At 43.8% G+C, this 22,767-nt stretch overlaps 1 protein-coding gene across 1 annotated transcript in view; it reads right to left on the bottom strand.

Annotated features, from left to right (window-relative positions):
* The window catches only part of Tnn (tenascin N), a 73,136-nt gene extending 51,045 nt beyond the window's left edge, over positions 1–22,091 (bottom strand). The window contains exons 1-6 of the mRNA XM_020154137.2: positions 21,978–22,091; positions 12,960–13,400; positions 11,312–11,686; positions 10,616–10,879; positions 6,915–7,100; positions 5,608–5,697 (exon numbers count right to left, since the gene is read on the bottom strand). Of these exons, the coding sequence (XP_020009726.1) occupies positions 5,608–5,697; positions 6,915–7,100; positions 10,616–10,879; positions 11,312–11,686; positions 12,960–13,365 (1,321 nt within the window). The 5' untranslated portion in view covers positions 13,366–13,400; positions 21,978–22,091. The remainder of the gene's footprint in view (positions 1–5,607; positions 5,698–6,914; positions 7,101–10,615; positions 10,880–11,311; positions 11,687–12,959; positions 13,401–21,977) is intronic.
* Positions 22,092–22,767: the final 676 nt, after the last annotated feature.

Below are 22,767 nucleotides of genomic sequence, written 5' to 3' on the forward strand. Positions count from 1 at the left end.
CTTTTTGTTATGTTTGTTTGTTTGTTTCGGTTTTTTAAGCTAGAATCTCAAATGTATTCCAGGCTGGCTTTAAACTCTTAATCCTCCTGATATGGGGTAGGCAGATAGAAAGGAAATAATAGCACAAAGAAGCCAGAGAATAGGTTCAGCACCACCATACATATTGCCAAACGTCCTGTTCTACCATTGGCCTGGAGTAATGGTTGACTGTGGTTGAGGTTACTTCTTGATATAGTAGATACAGTAGCTAATGTCCCCAACAACAACCCCAACAGAGATTTTCCCAGCTCTAGAAGTTAGTCAAGGCCTCATCTACATCTCATTATAGTTGTGGTTTCTTATCTCACCTCCCCTCAAATCAACATCTCGACTCTGAGGACACCTTATTAAGTAAACCACTCCCCTTTCCCTAGTCCTTAGAAATGCCCTCCCATTTCTTAGAAAAACTCCACAATTATGTAATATCCTTTGTATAATCATTAGCACAATACTAAACCCCATCCATAAAAATGCCTAAGACTGGAAGCTTGGGAAACTTGACTGCTTGGTCAAGCTGCCTGCCCTCAGTTTCCTCTGGGGGTATACTATCACTTTATGATCAATTTTGCTTCAATAAAGTCAAGCTTTTTCTGAAATAAATCTGCTCTATGTGTCTATCCCTGAATTCTCTCTTTGGTTAGATGAAAGATTTGCTATCCATCTTCTCTGACATTCCTACCTCAGCCTCCCAAGTACAGGTATTATAGGCATGAATCACCAGGTCTGGCTCGGCCTGCCTTTCTGGTCATTTATGTGAAGTGGGGCTGTGAGGGGCAACGAGGGGACAACCTCTGAAGACACTGGCTTGGCTTATCTTCACTATTCTTGAACCTGACCCACTTCTGAAGCTGTGCCTTTCTGGGAGGTGCTCTATATACTTTGAATATGTCAACAAGGTAAGGATTTTCTGTCAACCCTATCCCTTTCATGAAATTAATTTGATAAAAGAAAAATTTTGTGCTGTCCTAAATTTAATTACAAAGGATGGAGGGTCGAAGGGGTGAGAGATAAGGGAAGTTAATCAGTTAACAGCTGTGGTGAAACTAACAATAGGACTTTTTTCACATTCTTGACTATATGTAGAAACTTTGTCTTAAATCCCATCAGTTCCCTGGGGCCACTGTGCCCTGTCTACTTATAAACTTCCAGAACTATTTAACCTTGACCAATCCAGAAACAACAAGTACTTCTATCCCAAACTTTCCTATCTCAAAGCTTTCCCCACTTTGCATAATCTCATTTTATCTATAGTCAATGCAAAGTCAATGTAAAGAATGTATGCTTTCCTTCCTTAAATTTTATAAAATTACTCTTAGCTGTAGGTCCTATGCCATTTTTTCAACTGCTATTTAGCCTTGTTGCTGGTAGATACAGGAACTTGTCCAATGACCTGGTCTTTTCTTTCTGGCTAGGAGCTGCAAAACAGCTCACTAAACTCTTTTAGTTAGAGATCTCCTGTCTCAAGAGTTTTGTTTAACAGGTTCTACTGGGTGACTTGTAAATGGGAAATACCTAACTGTGTCCCTTCCTCCCTGCATATGCTTATGCTTTTCTTAAATTCCAGTGTCTTTTTCCATCTTGTGAGATGCAAAATGTTGGGAGAAAACAGATTCTTTTTTTCTTTTAAATTAATTAACAGTCTAGCCAGGTTTGACAGTATTTCCTGACCTTCAAAATTATAGTGTCTTTTTTTTATAATGTTAGTAGAACACATGACCCAGATTTATTTGCAATCACAATAAAATATCTCATCCTACTTTTAGGATGTAATTGACAATAAAAACACTACTTGTGTGCTAATATTTTAGATGGGATAATATACTTGAAAGGTTAACTAGCAATTCAAGGCCACATGCAATTAAGTGCTCTAAGAACTCAGAGCAGGGATGGCTGATGTTTAACATGGTCATAGAAGGTGTCAGTTAAGTCGCAGAGGTCTGAATGGAGCCCAGAAGGATGTGCAACATAACTGCTGTGAAAGCCTGAAGGACAGGGACCATGACCTATCACCTTTGTTAGTGTCTAAAGGACCAGGTCTCTCTTGCCCAACTGCACCTGCAATTGTAATGGATTGCTCCTTTAGCGTGGTCCTTTGCCAAATTATTCCCTTTTCCCATCCACAAGGTTGTTGTTCCTCCCTAACCTTACTTTTATGTCTCCTCCCCTTTGTAGGCATTCTAAATTCTAAAGACAAGCTCCACCCAAGGGTTAAGATGTTAACTGCTCAGTCTTTTCTTCAGATTTATAGAACCCAGGACATCTGGTGACCTTTGTAACACCCTCCTTAGTCTTCAGTTCTATACAGCAGCTAACACAAAGTATGTAAATTGATGTGAGGTTTAACTTGCAGAAAAGTAATATGGTGTCTAAAAAGAACTGCAGTAGCTAGTCCCAGGAGGTCAAGGTCTATAGCTATGTTTCTGTTTGGGAGAAGAAGAAAAAGTACATGAATGCTCTAGATGACAAAGACCCCAGGAAGTCCATGTAGCCTTCTTTCCTGCTCCTCCTTTTCCTCCCTACAAGAAGTCCTTTGTACCCCAGAGGCTCCCAAAATAGAGAGGTTGAGCCTTCCCCCAGTGTCCTAAGATGTTCACCCTTGAATCAAACTGATTCTTTCCTACTACCTCTTAACTCCTAAACAGTGACCTTCAAGTAGCAGGCAGCCCAGACTTAATCTGGTAGCACAATAAATATTTATTGAATTGAATTAATTGATAGCTAGAGAGTATGGTAGAGGGGTTCTTAGGGCAGGGCAACAACATAAACACAGTATATAGCTAAGCCTTGTCTGTTAGGAATCCCCAAGAATAGTCCAGCTACAGGAAAGCCTTTTGCCAGGAAATACAGTAACAAAGGCCCAAGTTGGAAAGCCCCACTAAGGCCAAGGAAAAGGATTAGAACTATCCTAAAGCAATGAAGAGTCACAATTTTTTTTTTTTTTTAGTTAGAGAGAAAACAGTATGAAAATTAACAGTAACAGACAAGAAGAATGGGAGGTATGATGTAATTTGTAGTAAGAAATACATATTTCGAGGCCAGGCATGTTGGCTCCGTTGACCTATAATGCTAACTACTAAGGAGGCAGAAATCAGGAGTTCAAAGTAGGAAGCCAACTTGAGCAAACAGTTAGTGCAATCTTATTTCGAAGAACAAGCCAAGCATGGTGGTACACACCTATAACTGGAGCTAAGTGCAAGGAAGAGGTAGAAATTTTGAAATCCAAGGCTAGCCTTGGGCAAAAAGTATGAAACCCTACCTGAAAATAACTAAAAGCAAAAAGAGCTGGGGAAATGGCTCAAGTAGTGGAGTACCTGCCTAGCAAAAGCCAGGCCCTGAGATCAAACTCCAGTACTAAAAAAAACAGAAAGAAAAGAAATCCATATTTGGTCTTTGTCCCCATTTCCTGACCCACAGCTTTTAAAATGCTTGGAGTCTCCAAAGTGATTAGTGTCTTTTCTATGCTAATGAGATGGCTTATGACTGGGGACTTCAGGATGGGAGCTGGTTGTCAGGAGACCAACCATGTGATTAGAGGATGGGAACTTTCAGTAAATATAAATGTTTCCCAAAGTTCTGTGAGTTGCTCTAGCAAATTAATTGAACACATGGAAGAGTCATAGGAAGCCCAACTAACTGCTGCTTGGTCAGAAATACAGGTCACAATCTGGTATGTGACCAGCATCTAAAGTGAGAGCAGTCTATGGTACTGAGCCCTCAGCCTGTGGGATCTGACCCTGTCCCCATCAGACATCCTTATATGACATCCAGTTACTATCTGATGGCTACGTGGGATAAAATCCCTACACACATTTTGGTGAGCAGAGGTGAAGTGTTCCATGTTGTGTTGACTGTGTACAAAAAAGAAAAAGTATTAATCTCTCACAAAAGGGCAAAATTGGGAAGCACTTTAACTCTGTGGCTAAGCCCAAAGGTTTAGTTTTGTACATTCTGCATTCAAATCCTAGCTCTGTCATTTCCTGGCTGGATGATCTGGAGCCAGGATCTCTCTGCCTCTTTTCTTATACATATGACATAGAAATAGTACCTACTCCATAGAATCCCTGTGAGAGCAAAGTGAGATAATTCATGAAAAGTGCTTAGGGACGATGATTCCTGGCACATAATAAACTCAGTCAATTCGCAGCTATGGGGAAAGTCACTGGAAGCAAGGAAGAACTTGCTATTTTTGTAACTAAGACTCCAAAAGGAAAAAAAAAAACACTTTTGATTGTGCCAGCTGGGGTGCTGGCCAGTTTGTTGTGCTTGTTATGCAAACTGACATTTTCTCCCTTTGTCTCATCCCATGCTGGAGAGCCCAAGGTTAACATTTTACTCTTCAACTAAACCAAGCAATCTTCTTCCCAGGTCTCCTTATCTTTCTCTGATCACCAGGGAGTAAACCTCTGTTGACCAAGGCATACAGCTTCAGAGATATGGTGCCAGTAAACCAGGAGATAAAAGCCAAAGTTTTGAGGACATGTGTTTTGTCATATACTTCAAACTGAGTCTCTAATCACCCCTTTAAAAAACTGACATTTTCTCTCAGAAGGGGGACATTAGAGCTTTGAGAGGTTGACTCTGTCCTCTTCATCTGATAAACAATAATAAAACTATTTCCTTTTCCTCAAAACCCTGCTCTGATTACTTGTGAATAGGCATTGAGGCCAGGGGACTGGCTTTCTGGTAACATTTCCAGCTCATTAAAATGTTTCACTAGCCCACTATTCAGGCAGGCTACCCAGTCTATCTTGTCTCATTTATAAATTAAATTATGTCTTATCCATTATAGTTACCCAACTATAACTCTTTCCTACTCCAGGAAACAGTACTACATCTGTTAAGCAGCTGAAATAGCAAATTCAATTTTCCTGCCATCTCACCTTTATTCTTATCACCCCAACTAGCCACTTCTAGGACTCAATTGGAAAGAACTAAAATGTTTTTTAAGAAAGACTCAAAATTCAAAGATCCCTCCTTTGCTGGCTCAGACATTAGCCTCCACCAATTCCATTACGTTCTCAATCACAGGCTCCCAATCTGGGTGGACAGGAGCACAGAGTTAATGCAAGAGGCTCACAATTTCAAATTCTGTTCTGACTAATAAATTACAAATTACTGATTTACAATATTTTCTCAATACATGGATGCTAACTATACCACGATTCTCATGTATGTGAGGGCCTTTAATATCTTTTGACATTTCAAAGCATGTGGCCATCAGGAAAAGACACAAGTGTAATAAGAAAAAAAATATAGATCACTTGTCTCTAGGTAATATGGAGCTGTGTGCCTAGGTCAAAGATAATAAATGCCTTAAAACACTAACCCAGTAATTGAAATAATTAAGACAAATCGGAAAGTATCAGAAATAGTCTTTTCCCTTGACTTTTCTATGGCAAGAAAAATTGGAAATAGAAGAAGCTTGCTTTCCCTCCTCTGCTCCCCAGTATAGATGTCCATGCATAAAGGAATAGACTGTCTACATGTAAATCCCAAAATTTTACCCACACAGGAGTCAGTCAATAAAAACATGATTAAGTGTTCATAGTGCCTTCAAGTAGCTCTTACCTGTCCTGCCATTCAGGAGAATCGGTTTGCCTTCCAGATCTCCTCTCATGGGGACAACTGTGATCTTATATTCTGTCCCAGGCTTCAGACCTGAAAACAAGAAGCATGGATATGAGGACAGACTAAGGAACCCCACTCCCAGCACTGTTCTTCCTGGATTATCCTCTCCTGGATTTTTCTTATGGGGGGGAGGAGTTATGCTTTCCCCCCCATTCCCCACTGAAGACTAATGGTATAGGCAGGCAGAGACCCAAGGTCAGTGGATATGAAACAACATGGAGGGGACTATTGGTCCAAGGAGCTGCTGTTCCTTGTTGGGCCATCAAGCACTTATTTCCCAGTTTTATTTATAGCCCCAAATGTTTTCCTGCTCCTAACAATCATCTTCCCTCAAACGTTTCTTCTCATTGTAATAATTAGGCTAGATTTTTCCCCTTTTCCTTTTTCTTTCTTTCTTTTTTTTTTTTGTTTTAAAGTTATTTCTCTGTAGAAGCAAGTTGGGTGATTATTCTTCATGGTACAAATATTCAGAATCCAGTGGCAAAATGAAAACAAATAGCAGTGTGTATGAGGCAATACATTCAATCTTCACTCGACAAATATTGAGATGGTCTCTCAAGAAGGAACTGAGTGAGTGGAGGGCAAAACAAGGACCCAGAGGAGGAGTTATCACAAAGCTAATGAGCCCCAGGGCCCCTCACTTATATAGGCTTCTTCTGAGGTCCTGTGCCTAACTGGGTAATCATAACTGTGTATTACTTTTCTTAAAGTAGGCCCTAAAAATTGTACAAACTTCAAGCATTACAAAACTTGATCCATTCTTGAGTCCCAGTTTCCTATGTTCCAGCTCTCAGTACATTAGCTGTCATCTGAGACAGGAAGTCCCCACTCTAAGTCCTAACACAACCCTTCTAGCCATGGTGCTCAGCACATCTCTCTTTTTCCCTCTTTCTCTCTCTCTCTCTCTCTACCTGTCTCCTCCCTCCCATCCCCTGTCCCTCCACACACACAAACACATTTTTCCAAAAGGAATGTCTGTACACTATCAAATCCACCCTAAGACACAGACAAGTTCTTCAAGAGGGTTGACTGATGTGGAGGACCATTCAGAAGTATGCTGTTAATGAGGTGCTCTGAGACTCCAGCCCTGGGATACTGGAACAGAGTCTGCAGGCCTGCTGCTTATGTTTGGCAGTTGCAGAGGTCAGAGGTCTAGTGTGATACCTAGAGAACAGGATAGCCTGTGCACATTGTCTCCACCTCAGCATCCACAGCAAACACCTCACGCTCCCAGTGTTGGTTCTTACCAGTGATATCATATCGACTCTTGGGGTCACTGCTTTTTGGCACAGTGACCTCATCCACCTCCTTCCCTGTCAAGGGGCCATACCGCAGCTTATAGTAGTCCACCTCTGTCAGGGGGTTCTCCCACTCCACATCAAGGGAAGTCTCAGTCTCTTCTGTCACCCAGGCAGTGCCTACCACAGCAAGATCTATGGCAGGGGACAAAGAAGGCAAAAGAAAGTGGTGAAGACAGTCAGGATACATCAAGAAACCCCTTTGAACATTGACTTAGAAATTAATAATAAAAGACAAGACTTAAAATTGGTACAGTGAGGGGGTACTTGTGGAAGGGGGAGGGAGAATAAAGGTAAGGGAATATGGTTGATGGAATTCATATACCTATATGAAATAGAACAATGAAACCTCCTGCCATTGCTTGAAGTGGGAAGGGAAAGAGTCAAGGGAGAGAGATGGTGGGAGTAATCTAACAAATGAACAATATAAGCCTATTTGGAATTGTCACAATGAATCCCCCCCTTTATAATGAATATATCCTAATAAAAATTGTAAAAAGAAAAAGAAAGTGCTAAAAAGCAGAGGTTCTGAAGGTCTGAAACAGCTCTCTTCTTGATGCACTGAGAGACAGCTTCAGCCTTAACAGGGATCCTAGAACTATGCAGGTAGCAACTAAACTGTTGTTTTTGGTTTTACCACAGAGAGCAAACTGTCATTCTGAAAAGCCTCTATCCTCCCCCAATCCTGTCAGATGTCATGATGCCCTCCCTGTCCACACAGACTCTGGTCAAGCCCAAGCTGCCCCTCCCAGGCTGGCATCCATGCTACTCAATCCAGGGTTCAATATTGGCTGCCCACTTGTCAAGGCTGTGGAACAGGGAACTAGTGCATCAGGCAGGGTGTGACTTGGTGCTCTCAAGTTCCCTTGGCTCTGAGCATCTCTGAACCCCAAAGCCTTTCCTCTGAAGCCTTTCCTCTCACCTCCAGCTTCTACCAACCAGCCCTCAGGTTCTGTTTTTTACTTCTTTCAAAGATTGAATTCCCCAAGGAACAAAAGGAAAATAATAAAGGTGACTCAAGAATTGTACTATATGGTCCTAAATGGTTCAAGAGAATTGGGAAGGATTCACAAATCCTTAATGAGAATGTTCAAGGACTTAAATAGAATGTTCAAGATTATGGAGACAAGTGTCGCTCTGAATAAGTTTAACTTCACCCAGATTAGAACAGAAGACAAGCGTCACACTAGCAAGATTTTACAAGTCCCTAAAACAAGACACCAAGAGGCGTTACTAAGATATTGAGAACAGGTGTTCATTACTTTCCCTAGGACCCTGGACACTATGGCCGGATGCAGCCACAGACAAAAGCAGGCCCTGCTAGCCAAAAGCTAGCCTGGCTATTACAGCTAGGACTTGCTGTTCTTCCATGGACATAAACCACTTCACAGAACATTAGTGTCAGACAAGGCCACTCTGTGACAACACTAGACCAAGACAAAAACAGGACCATTCTGTGACTGTGTCTAAACACAGAAAAAAACAGGGTTATTGTCCAAATAAATGACTAAATATTCCCTCTGCTGACTAATAGGCATGACTGCTATTTCTTTCCAATCACAGATTTAGCATCCCTTTAGACTGTCTTCTTTCTAGAGAAAGTTCACTAAGAGACCCAACCACAAAATCACACCAAACTCTTGACAGCATCCAATTCAAAAAAATTCCTTGATTCTCTAAACCTCCCTTCAAATTACCTAACCCAAGCCCAAATTCTATAAAGAGCCCTCTCTTAAATTCTCTTAGAAATTCTGCCATGATGGTTTATGCTCTCCCACACTAAAACGATCAAAAGACCCAACTTGTTCAACTCCAGAAGTTATTTCTAGAGGTGTTGGGCTGGAGGGCACTGTCAAAGGCAATATAAATTTTGCCCTCACGCTGCCAACTCTCTCATGGCCCTTTCCAACACTGACCTACCCTAGCCCACTCTATTTCCACCGCCACAAAAAAAGAAGGAAAGAAAAAAAAAGTTGGGCAGTCTGATGTTTCTCCAAACCCAAGTCCCATCCATCTGGATCTGCTTGGATCTTTCTCCAGGAGTTTATGGCAGGAGAGAGACAGTGCATTTTTATCAACTCCTAAACAGTACTCAATAAAAAAGTGTTGAGTGAAAGAATGAATCAGAACCAGTCAAACAATTAGTTTTCTCAAAACCTTTGAAGATTTAAGCTGCTTTGAGAATTTTTTTTCATGAGGAAACAAAGATTTCTGAAGAGTGTTAGTTGCCAGGCAGCCACTTTTAGGGGCAAGCACCTATACTTGCAGGAGGAAAAGCTACTGCCCCTTTAAATAACTTAACAGGGCTTCAACTTCATTGTTTTGTTTTGTTTTCAAATGGGGTCTTTCTATGTAACCCAAGCCGGCCTCAGACTCCTCATCCTCCTGCCTCAGCTTCCTGATTGCTAAGATTACAGAAATGTACCACCACCACACCTTAAAGTTGAGGGTTTTTTTAATTGTTGTTTTGGCAGCTAAATGCCTTTAGAGAAATACACAAGGAACCAAACAAAATGGCTGAGCCACTCTGACTCATTCTTTTTCATTATAATACTAAATTCTCTGCCCAGAAGCCTTGGCATCTGCCATTTTTTTCTTTTGAACGTATGATCTATGACCTTAAACTGAGTATGCCCACCTCTACAAGTGATGATGAGTCTTTCTCATATGAATACATTTCTCAATAAAACCCCCTGCTTTCTTTGTTTGGAAGAGAACACTGCTTTGAGAGTTATCCCCAGGGTTTTCTTTACTTGCTGAACAAAACAAACCTCTCTCGACTCTTTTATCTCCTGGCTGTGCTTATTGACTTTGCACTCACCAAGAGGCAAACTCATGGTGTTCAGTTACACAAGCAGAGATGCTTGTCCTTCCAAACATTTTGGTGGTGTTTGGTGGTGCACAGAATACTTTGTCCCTAAAAACCAGTCTCCACCAGCCTCCATCTGCTCTGTACTCCAGGTTATGACTTTGCAATTTAAGTCAGCCAGGGTCCTTGCCCTCTGGGCCTTGGGTTCAGCAAGTGGAAGTCACTAGCAGATCAGAAAGTAGGAGAGAAGTCTGGTGAATGATTCAGTTAAGATCAATCTATCAAAGCACCTCATCAGGTAGCCTTTTCCTACAACTTTTTCTGGGTCCAAGTACCAACTCCCATCCCTTGCTCCTTCAGGCTGGCGTGGATCCTCACTGATGCTAGTCCTGGGGTGTTTCACTGTCCAAACCCTATTCATGCCTTTCTAAACCTCTTCTTTAAACTTCTTTACTTGCCCCATTTGTGTCCTCTCTTTACTGCTGAGATAAATCTTATTGACACAGTAACTTCTCACCCATCCTGACCTGAACTTGCTGAATGGCCTTGGAAGCTCAGTGAAGGGCTAAAGATGCAGGGATACTCTTTGGTTGCTTGTCTTGGGATACAAGATAATCTTAGGGACACAAAGGATGCCTTGAGCCCCAATTCAGCAGGCTGCCACTACTGTCTTGGAGGACTCAATAATCAGGAAGCAGGGAGAGGAGAGAGAGAATTGGAACTCTCTCCAGAACCTAGGACTACAGCAGCTGTGGTTTTTCAAAGGGTATTTGTGGGAATGGGGGAGAAAGCATTTAAAATGAGGCCTCTCCTGGGAAACCTTGGGCATTTAGCTGCTCACCTGTGGTGGCAAGGAGGTGCTGTGGGCTGCTGAAAATGTCTTTCTTCACATTGCGCAGAGTGACTATATACTTGGTACCAGGCAGTAAGCCAGGAATCTCATAGCTGTGCTGCTCCTTGGGCACTTGGATCTGCTTGGTAGACAGTTCCTTCCCCAGGGGATAGTAGCTTAGCAGGTAGTGGTCCACATCACTGGAGGGCTCCCAGTTCACCAGCAGGGAATTCTCTGTGCTCTTGAGCAGCTGCAGGCCCTGAGGTGTCACCACTGTGTGCAGAACAGAAACAAATGTGGAAAGAGTGAGGGATAACAGGTGAAAATCCTTGTCAATGAGCGTTCATCAGCACTGACTACCTACTTAACACTATTGTGATAGGCCTACTGATGCAGAACCATGTATACCTCAGTTCTTCACACCCTTCCTCAGGAAGTTATTACCTAGTTAGGAGTTCAAACTGACCTCTGCTCCCTACACACTGAGTCATTAGGTCATGAATAAGATCCAGTGGTCTTCAAATTTCAGACCCTGTCACCTGGGAACCTGATGGGTCGCCAGCGCTGGGGGCGGGGCCCAGCAACCTGTGTTTTAAAGATCCTCCAGGGGATTCTGATGGAAGCTGAAGACTGAGATCCCTTCAGAGGACGGTGAAATTGGTGGTGGAAGGAAAGGTGGACGGTAAGGCGCATCTCCATTCTCACCCTGTGAGCAGTCCGGGCCGGTGAAACCCAGCTCGCAGTAACACTCCCCGGTGTCGCAGAAGCCATGCCCGCTGCAGTCGCCAGGGCAGCGCAGCTCGCTGCAGTCCTCCGACGTGAAGTCGTCGTGGCACTGGCAGACACCTTGCACGCACACGCCGTGTCCACTGCAGTCCTGGGGACAGGACGGGTAGGCGCAGTCGGCCCCCACGTAGGGCTCGTCGCACAGACAGCGCCCGTCCACGCAACGCCCGTGACCACTGCATGCCCCGGGACAGGTGGGCTGCTCGCAGTCTGCGCCCTCCCAGCCCTGCTCGCAGTGGCAGCTGCAGGTCTCAGGGAGAAAGGTCCCATGGCCGCTGCAGTGACGACCCAGATCTGAGTGGGAGAAGAGAAACAGTAGATGCTGGGTGAGGATCTCCTCCCTTGGTGACTGGACAGAGAAAGCTGACAATTTCTGGGTCATGTGTGGCTCTTTGGACTATGTCTTCCCTTTCCAGCTGAGCTCAACCTGCAAAATCTAGCTTTCTCCTTTCTCTGCCTGAAAAGCTGCACCCAGCCTCCTTACAATCCTTTCCCTTCCTAGGTGAATTCCCAGGTTCCTTCCTGTCTGAGTGATGGTAATTGTCTAGTGCTTTTCCATGAAGGAGTTTAAACGCTTAACACTGACAGCCAGCCAATGGACACTAAGGGGAAGGGCTCCTGAAAGAGACAGGTGACATCCAGGCAGGTGGGAGTTTGTCTTATTCTAGTGGAGGGGGTTGGACCTAGCAAGACCCTGTGCTTGTGAAATGGGCCATGTGGAAGCCTGGAAAAGCAGACCTACAGAAGTCTCCCTTATGGGCACGAAGGGTGGGCCGAGGGGTTTCATCAGTCTCCCTTTCCAATCCTATACAACAAAAAGCATCTGGAGGTTAGGTGGTTCAGTGAATCCCTTCCCCAGTCCCTTCTGTTTCTCAGGATACCTTCTTTCCTTCCTTGGGACACTTCCAAAGTGGGGGCTTTCAGGGGCAGTTCCATGCTGTTTCATTCAAGGCAGTGTCTGCGTTACCTGGTTCTGTACCTGCCATGCAGGAACTGCTGTTATCCGTGGCAATTCCTTCAGATACATACATTTGCGTCAAAGTAGCTCTCACAGTCATTTGGTTCAGTCTTGGCAATGTATGTTTTTAAAAGGCAGAGGAAACTTCACTATTTGTAAAATCTAATTGTACCTTCTTACATGAAATAGTGACAATCTCCTGAATACCTACTATGGGCCAGGATTCTAATACATATCGTCTCTGGTTCTCAGAACTATGTTGACTGATAGAATTACCGTCATTGGACAGTTGAGGAAACTTAAAGGGATTTGCCCAAAGTGGCTAACTCTTTCCTCCACATCCCATGGATTCCCCTTTGAGTAGAGATTGGGTCTCCAGGGAAGAGAGCCCCTGAAAACATTCCCATCTGGCAGCATCATCAGCCCTATACTCTAGCCCCTCCTCAAGAGCTGCTGCCCTCCTCCCCACCCCTGGAGCTAGTACCAATGAACAGATAACAGGGTCATGCCCCTACCCAGAATGACAGTGATCATGAAGCTGTTGGAGCATCCAGCACATAGTAAGCCTTATTAAGTATTTGTTGAATGAATACCAGGTGGTAAACTCACCAGCAGCTCCTTGGCAGCAGCGCTGGGCACTACACTGCTCCTTCATCTCTTCCATCTCTTCCTCCAGCTTCTTTACCCGGGCCAGGAGATCCCGGACACTGTCTGCCAAGTCGCAGTCTTGTGGCGTCTGAAGGCGGATGTTGTGCCTGAAAATGAAGTTCTGCTCCTCCCCAGCCTCCCCCAAGGCTAAGAGCGAAGTCCCATCATCACTGAGGGACTGTGGATCAGCCTCCACCTGGACCAGGGCAGATTTTGGCACATCAATCTTGTAGGTGTGGCTCACGGTGACCTGTTGCTCCTTGTTGCTGCAACCATGAGGCTCCGGAGTGGCTGGGGCTGAAGCCACCAGCAGCACAGGGCCAAGCAGGAGCACCAGGGGAAAACCAAGCATCCCCTGGAGACCCATCCTTAGAGAGACTGGGATCAGACACTCCAGGAGACCTAGACCCAAAAGAAACAAAAAGAAAGATGTGAGACTTGTCAAGGGAAATTGGCATTTTTAACACTCTGAGAGTCCACGGGAAGCTGAGAAAGCAGCAGAAAGAATTCATCCTTTATCTCCTGAGGATCCAAACTCAGTATTTTCTGTTCCTTCCTTATACTGTTTGCATTCCTGTCTCCTGTCTGTGCTCACGTGACTCACAGTATCTGATGCTCTTCTCTTCATTTCTAATCTAGGCTCACCTGCACTTTAATAACAAGGAGAGCAGCCCTATTATGTTGAGGGTCTACTGTGTGCCAGGCTTCAATCCCCTTAATCCTAAGCATAATAGCCCTAATATCCTCTTCCTTCACAGCATCAACAATAGCTGCCCACAGAGTACTTGCGACATGACAGGCACTATTCTGAGTATTGCCCATTTACTTACTCATTCAGTCTTTACACTGACCTTTTGTGGAATAAGCCAGCATTACGCTCATTTTACAGACGGAGAAACTGAGGTACAGTTACCTTACATGACGTGCCCACAGGCACACAGATAAGAGTGGCAGATTATTGTTGTTGTTATTGTTGTTGTTCTGAGGATTGAACCCAGGGCCTCATGCATACTAGGAAAGTGCTGAGTTTTCCTAGCGGGGATATTTTAAACCCAGACTATCTGACTTCTGAGTCCACGCTCATCACCAGGATGAGCTGGAGAGATTAAGCAAGTTGTCCTTAGTACCATAGCCAAGAAGGGCAGAGCCTGTACTCAGACTCAGCATGCACACCATGTACTGCAGTACACCACTGTACTGCTCAGGACTCCTGCATATGAGCCAGTGGAATATAAGAACTTCTAATAAAAATACCATCTCCGCAAGGTTTTCTCTCCTATCCCCCATCGTACCCTAGCTGCAAACCAGCTCCATCTCTCTCTGCTAAGCATTCAGGGAAATGAGCTGGTCCCTCCTTGTTGGTCGTTCGTGTACACAGCTTTTCTGCCCTTCAGACTGTAAGTTTCTTGGAAACATCCAAGGTGGATTCATCTTGGGATCCTCCTGAGGCAGGACACAGAGTTACACACTGAGGGGTGCTGTCACTGGTCCTCAAATCCATTGATGCAAGGGTGGCCCAGTTTGTCAGTCAGGCAACCCAGGCCAGGCAGTCAGTGAGGTTTCACAGAACTTTCACCACTGCAAAAGGACCCCTCTCCCCAGCCCACTTCCTTTGTGCCACCCATGCCAATCAGGGATGGCACATTCTCTGATCATCAACAAGCTGAGACAGGACAGACCTAGAGACCTGGTTCATGCCTTATATTAGCACACAAGAACCTCATTCAGGAGAACACAGGTTGGTTGGGCTGGCACGGCACCAGTTACCTAGAAAGCCATCTGCCCAGCTGCCTCTTGGCAATGGTTTTCTGCAACCAAATAAGACTTGTAATTATTTGTACCAGAGTCTGAGCTCAGGAAAGCCTGAGCTTGGGCAGCTGCAATGTGATAGAAAGACAAAACAGACCAGTGCTATAAGGATGTGTAGCCTTGGGAAGACCATTTATCCCACATTTGAGCCTCCTCATCTGTAAAGAGAAACAATACTGCTTCACATCCTTGCAGCTTATCTGGACAGCATTTAGTACCCTGTCCAGCACATAATAAGCACCAATAAATGTTTTGAGGTTCCTTTTATTTTTAATCAGCTATTGAGTGTGACTTTATTTTTCTTCTCCAGCTTTTTATTGTGAAAGATAATGCCTATACTGAAAAAAAGCATACAACACAGATTGTACAGCTTTAATGAATTGTTGTAAAGGCAATAGCCATATACCCAACACCAAGGTTAAGAAGAAGATTAAGCCAGGTGTGGGGGCTCATATCTATAATCCCAGCACCATAAGACCTAGTATCTGAGAACACACACACACACACACACATACATACACACACCCTCAGCAGGCACTGCCTGTTTTCCAACTCAATATTTAAGAGTCAGCACAATGCCATCAAAAGAATTGACCTGTTGGTCAGAAAAAGGGATAAGCCTTCCAAATTACAAAACCAAATTCTAATACTGTGTAAAAATTTTAACTTTTAGCAGTTATTGTTTATTTAGTATCAGGAAGTAGATTAAATAGACAATGCCAGGGCCCTGGCAGAATATTTAAAATAATGATTGCAATAATACTAGTCAGTGTTAGTTATCAAATTACTGCCTCATGTCAGGCATTGGTCAGTGTGTAGATCCTCATAATTGCTTCTCAGAGCTGCTGTGACTCTCCACAGTCCATGGGTAAGGAAACTCGGCTTGAGAGTAAAAGTCACTTATAGGGGTTACCTTAGCAGTAAGTGGCAGAATCAGGATCTGAACTCGGCCATATGATTGGAAGCCTATGTTTGGTCTTCACCAATATGACATTCCAATACAAATATCAAAAGGGTTTAGTAAATAGGTGTACCTATATAATGTCCTCATTTGGGATATGCTACCATCAAAAACTAACAAGAATGGCACCAAGAGAGCATTCATTATATTATCATTATTATTATTATTGAGATATAATATTTGTACATCTTTATAGGATAGAGTATGATAATTCAGTGTATGTATATAACATGTAATAATTGAATCAGGATATGAGCACTTCTGTCTCCTCAAACCTTCACCATTCTTATCTTGGGAATTTTGTACTCTTCTTTTCCAGTTATTTTGCAAAAGAGAGGGTCTCCATGTTACTTCTTTGCCACACTTATTCCTTCTTGGCTCTTTCTGTCACCCACTACATGTATAGTTGATAAAAAAAAATAGCTCTCCTTTTCTGAGCATTTACTATGCTCAGAAAACACACTGGACTCAACACCCTGCAAATGGAATGAACAGTCAGGGGAACATTTCTTACTGTCTTAGTATTTGGACCCTGTATAGAGAGCTCCACTAACGGAGTTTGGGAGGTGAGGGGAACGTCAGAGTGAAGAGAGAGTGGCAGGCAAAGAGACTCTGGCCAGGAGGAATTTAGATGTGGACACTTGGCTGGTACAGGTTACATAGCAGAGAGAAGGGAAGGCCTCACAGTGGGAGAAACCTGCAACGTGGGATTTGGTAAGACCAGGTCAATGTACAGAGCAAGTCTCTTTACAGTCCCAAGAGGGCAGCTGGGGCTGGAGCTGAGGCACAGCCTCACAGCTCAGCAGGGGTGCACTAACCAGTGGGCAGTTACAGGAGATACAACTGGATGGGGAAGAGGGTGGCAGAGGTTGGGAGGGGAGGTTCCTGAAGAATCCACAAAAACCTCCCACAAAGGGTACTGGGCCAGCATTAGCAGCATTTGCTAATTCCAAGGCCATCCAGTAAGGAGAGGGAATTACAACAGCCCCAGCTAAACAAAGGGCCCTTTCCCTCCTGGGGAGGCCAGAGCAGCTGTGCCATTTGGGAGGCCTGGAAGAGGAAAGTGCCAGGCCCGGCCCTGACCTCTACCTATATGTAGATTCCAGCCTCATCTGAGCGGGAAAGAGATGAAAAAATGTGACCTGGAAAGACTATCAGGTTCTTATAGGGCTAAGGATTTGCCTTCACAAAAGTGATTCTAAGACCAAAGCAAGCAGAAATGTTTAGGGATCTGCTTGGAACTTTTGTGAGAGGAGGGAGAAGTGGGGGAGCCAGTGGAATGAGTTGGAAGGCAGGTGTGAATAGAGATGATGATATTTCACAATTGCTGTCCTGAAAAGTTCCACTCAAACCCAGGTGCTTAGTCTCTGGCAATGGAGCCCTTAACCCATACATACCTTCAATACTAAAGCACTTACTGTGTGCATAGCACATGAGTTCCTGCTGTCTAAAATCCCCTTCCCCAGCAACAATGGCCAGAAAAGCTGGCTTCCAGACCACTCCCACCATGGATGGCCAGCCCCACCCCGTGGCTTACTATTCCTGACACCTAAATGGAGTGCAGATGTTTTTCTGAGAAATTCTGAACGAATGCAAAAAAGCCAGGGACTCTTGCCATAAACTACAGCAAGGCTGTCCAAAGCCCCGTCTCACAGTGTTTGTTTTTGAAGCCTGGAAAATGAGAAACCCCAGAAGCACTTGCAGGATCCCTCCATGTTGCCTGTCCTTCTGAATTATAACAAGATGTCCTCACTAATTACAGCTTCTTAGATTCCACACGTTGAGCTCAGATTTTCCTGGGCAGAGTGATTGTTCGAAAGAAGATGAGACCAGGAAATCCTCAACACTGTCAAGTGTAACAAGCAAGAAGAGAAGCTGCTGGCTCTCGCTACCACACGTGGCAGGAAAGCGCCTTTCCTTGTTGAATACGTTTTGGTATGCATAGCACACTGCAGCCAGCTCCCCAGGGTTGGGGGAGGGCTAGGAGGACACTGCATTTCACCAAAAAAATGCAGGATGATAAGTTTCTCATAGAGATGACCTTTCTATCTATGGATGGGGTAGTTTCTCATGAAAGGTTGGGTAGATGCTGTAGGGATACATGAGGCAAAGGGCATTTACATACAGGAAATGTGCATGCAAAAAAAGCACCAGAAACCAGGTGTCCCCAAGAACCAGTCTTATTGAAGCTGACCATGTCTTTAATTCTTACTGCAGTAGTATTGGATGGTGTGGGAAGGTAGGCAGCATAGGTAAGAGCAAAAGCAGCCTCATACTGCCTTTTTGAGGCTTTTCAAGGTGTGTGCTGATTACCATGAACTCAGTGGTTGGGCCCCTGGCTGCAGAAACAGTGATGTCAAAGAACTCTAGGTTAATGCTCTATTTCCTCTTGCTTGGGAGCTGCATTTACCCTTATGTCTTTAATTTCTAGTTAGACATTAACAGCTCCCAAATCGGCATGAATGTCCTTAGCCCAGATAAGGTTACATCCCTGTAAGCTCAGGGATGGCAATGACCATAACTATATCCATTCCCTCTGTATCCTCAGCCTCCTAGCACAGCCCTGAACAAATATATTGTGAATTAAATTATAATGGTCACAGACTGGTGGAGTGGCTCAAATGGTAGAGTGCATAGTTAGCAAGCACAAGGCCCTGAGTTTAAACCACAGTACCACCAAAAAATTAAAATAAATATAAAATAATAACAGTCACTAGATTTTGTATGTACGTTTATTAGATGATGGGTACTTTGCCTAACACTTTATAAACATAAGCCTCATTTAATCTTCAAAATGCTGTCAATTGATAGCATCCTTTGTTACAAGTGTTCATAGAGGTTAATTTGGCCAAGGACACACAACTAATAAGTAGCAGAGCTGGGATCGCACACCAGATCTGTCCACTGTCCATGTCTGAATTCTATATCTTTTTGCAATATGAACTATATATGTGGTGGTGGGTACACCAAATGTTCCTTTTCCTGCCATATTCCTTTTAAGAGAGTTCTGAAAATAAAGAAAACCCAAGACCCACTAGGTACCCAGCAAAACATTAATTAAGCAACAACTATGCCCTAGGCCACACTTCCTCTGAGCAGAGTCAAAATGATCCTTGAAAGATGAATTGTGTTTTCTCCATAGGGAGGTTAAGTCCCAGCCACTTCCCACAAGAAGCTAGAGAATCCTCTTCCTAGGAGATAACAAAGTGCATCAAGACCTCTGTCCACTGGGGCAAAAGGTGGCCAAGACTTAGCCAGGGAGAAGGGTGGGCTCTCAATCCCAATGGTCTTCTCTACCCTGAGGGCTGATGGCCTCTATGTCACCTTATTCTTTCCAAAGAAGGACACACACTCTGCCTTGGGGGGAAAAATACTACTTACACATAGAAAGCAGTAGCCTATTTCTAGCCGCCATTGCTGATCTCTGTGCTTAAATTCAGGGCTTTTTCTGTTCCCTCATTACCTCATCCTGCCTTCCTGGTTAACCACAAGCAAATGAGAGCACTGCTTTGGGTTTGAGAAAACCGTATTATCATAGATTTCCAGTGGAGTCACTTAAGAAGGTATTTTGTCCCCAAATGACAGGGTAGACATCATGGAACTATGAAGGAAAATGAAGGTGGGTAGTTAGGGGTGCACTGATGTCACAAATGTCACTGCCAAACTTGTCAGTCCTTCCTTAACTCTCTTGAGCATAGTTTGCCAATGGTCCACAACTGGGGCTTTGGGTGACTCAGGGCTCTGTGACCTGAGTTCTTAGTCCAGGAGACCAAGTTCTCAGGATACCGAGAAATATCCTGGACAGGAGCCCTTAGGCACCCCGTTTCCCTTCTGTATTCCCTTATCCTTCAGTATACAAGAGTGTTCTCCTAAGTCAGCCTCAAATTACTCAAGTACATATAAACGTTTTTATCTGTGACAATGAACGCTCTTCACAGGCATTCCATACAATGCAAGACAGCTAGGTGTGGATGAGAATGCAACTTGGGTTTTATATGATAGATTTAATACCATCACATTCCACTCATGGCTGTGTGCTCCCCATACTCCTTGATCAGTGGGGTTCACCCAGTGAGTCCCCAGGAAGTGCTTATAATGATTGTCACATCCCCAGGCAATAGCCCTCTTGTTGAAGGATGCTTTCCACGGAGGCTGCCTCCCCACCAGGTGCAAAAAAGACAAAGGATGGCACCCCTGATCAGCCTAGGCACTCAATCACTTTTTCAGGGTTTTCCACAGGTTTGCTTTGCTCATTTTTGTCAACTGAATTTTAATCCACCTGCAAAGACTCGAACGGGTGATGGTAATAGGGGCTACCAGTTTCTAATCACTTATTATGTGCCAGGCTCTATGCTAAGCACTCTAAAAGGTTTCTGTGAACAACAGATACATTTGTCCATTTATCCCCAAAGGAATGACTTACTTTCTCACAGAGAGACCTTCTTTCAGCTTTCATTGACCAGGCTCATGCACAATGAAAAGATAAAATAGACACAGGATCTAAATCCAGAAACCATCCTTTTCCACATCCAAGCAAACAGCCAGTCCCCAGAATGACTATTACTTGATAAATGATTACCCTATTCCCTCTGGGCATGAGAAGCATCTGATCACATCACTGCTTCAGCTGAGTGATAATGAGGAAAGACACATAATGAAAAATTACAATTCCTTTCCTTAGCTTTAATATGTAGTTTCCCATATATTGAAATAACTTCAAAGTTCCAGTCTTCCATCAAGGAAAAGAGACATTACCAATTTCCAAGGATTTGTACTGTTCTGCCATACTTGCTGGGTGCAGATTTAGATAGATAGCAGCTGGTGGGCATCATGGCTTCAAATGCTGCTATGGAACCTAAGCCATAATCTGAAGTCTGCAACCAGACCCCATAGGAGTCAGGGCTCTGGAATGAGCGGTGAGTGGTCAAGAGTTTCCAAGGGCCTGGGTATGATTTCCTCAGCATCTTCTTAGGAACAGACCTCAGTCTACTCTACATTTCAAACCACAGCATGGCACTGGAATGGAAACCAGAAGCCACAAGATGACTTGGAATCATCTGCCCTATTTTCCCTGCTTTGGGAGTCAACTGCAGCCCACAAACTTGGGGATATAGGAGAACTCAAAGTTGTGTGGAAGAATGTCAGGTGCTTTCCTCCCTCAGTTCTGGGAAAAATGATACCTGGATAGACACTCCTGATTCTCTCCTGAATCCCTTCTCCCAATATTGTCACCTCACTTTGAATCCACAATGCCAAGGGCACTGAGTCTTCCAAGTGGATCCTGTGCTCTGCCACTTTGATAAGTGCATAGCCCTTGCAGAGCAGGTGACACCTTAGGTTTTCCAAGAATCCAGTGGTCTTGGGCACATGGCTTACCTATAGCCAGATGTGAATAGTTTTCTATTTTTATGTTGAGGCTGGTTTTTTTTTTAATGCTTGTATAAGCAACTCAAGTTTAATGCTTTTAAGTGAAACCCTGTCTATTCTCACTCATTGTTTCTCCCTCCTTCCTCCAGCTGTCTCCCAACCGCAAAAATTAATAAGTAAAAAGTCAGACCTTCCAAAACTAGTCTGCCACATCATTCTTGAGATGCTTCAAAATAGTTTCTTTAAGTCATTGTGAGAATAATTATATGGGAATTTTGGAAAAGAAAGTGTCTTCTAACAAATAATAATTAAAACGTATGCAATTAAATGTTGGCTAAACCTCCAAGCCCTTCAAGTGAGTTTGAAAACATCATCTTAATTAGTACACACAAAACCCAGAAAAAAGGAAAGTTATAATACTTTCCTGATCACCACTGAAATGAAAGTTCTGTTTAGGATTAAAAGAACAATAAGATACACCAGATAAGAAATTACAGAGAAAAAAAAAAAAGAAGCCTTTGACATTGTAAAGAATTCAGCAAATTAAAAAGATAAGGACATGCTAGATTTAAGGGAAACATCTAAAAATGTGCTACTCCAGGTAGAACCTGGAGTGCACTTGGCCAGGTAAGGGGATGGCCACACTAGGCATATGGGAGGACAAGGCATAACACTGACTGAGGAGACTGTTCACAGGTCATGGGAGACACTTCCTAATTCAAATTTAACCTGTATTACTTGCCTGGATTTTCAGGCTCGGAATTGAGGTCAGCCTCTGATTATCCCCACTTGGCCACCTTCCTCCCTCTCACAGGTCAAGCCTTGGCAGCTGGCATTCTTACCTGGAAGGCTGCTGGGCACCACTTTCAACCCTCCTGCCTTCTGTGAGCTGGGCCCTGGTTACTGCAGATCTCAGTGCTGGTCTGTCCCTCCTCTCTTCTCTCCTTGGCTTCCCTCCCTGGGTTTAAATCCTGTCTAGGCCAGAGGAGGAGCCAACCAAGGGGACTTTGGTATTTTCCTTCCTTTCCCACAGGGACTCCATTAAGGATTGAGCAATTCATTCTCTTATTCTAACAAGGAGAGAAAAAATACATACATTCACCTTTCATTTTTACTTCAATTACACAGCAGCTAAAAATACCAGAGGCTGTTTCCATTTAAGTAGATCCAGAATAAGTATATTTAAAAAGTTTGCATATCTCCTGGCCAGGAGCTGAGTCTCAGGGTTTGAAAGTACATTTATTAACTCTCTCTTTTTTATTTCAGGCATTCAGGGACTTATTGCCTACTACTTTTAAAATAGGGAAAGGCCTTTAGCATAAACAGAAATGAGCAGAGACTTTTAGAGACAAAACCTGCTCTGACCCCTAACTGCTTACTCCATCATCTGACACCTATGAAAGTCAGGGCTCTGATGTGGACTGAGAGAAAGAAAAGCATACCCTGGGCTTCAGGGCCCACCCTGACCACAGACCTTCCCAGTGCCTCCCACCCACTGGCTGCACAGAGCTCCATAACCAGGTAAGGGGAGCACTCCCCCTTTCGGGCCGCCCTTCCTCTTTTGCCATGAAATGGACAGATTCTTCCTCTCTATGAACCAGAACTGTTTGCATGCTCTTCCTGCCCCACCAT

The sequence above is a fragment of the Castor canadensis genome, chromosome 11 (assembly GCF_047511655.1).
Source record: "Castor canadensis chromosome 11, mCasCan1.hap1v2, whole genome shotgun sequence".
In the NCBI taxonomy this organism is placed as follows: Eukaryota; Metazoa; Chordata; class Mammalia; order Rodentia; family Castoridae; genus Castor; species Castor canadensis.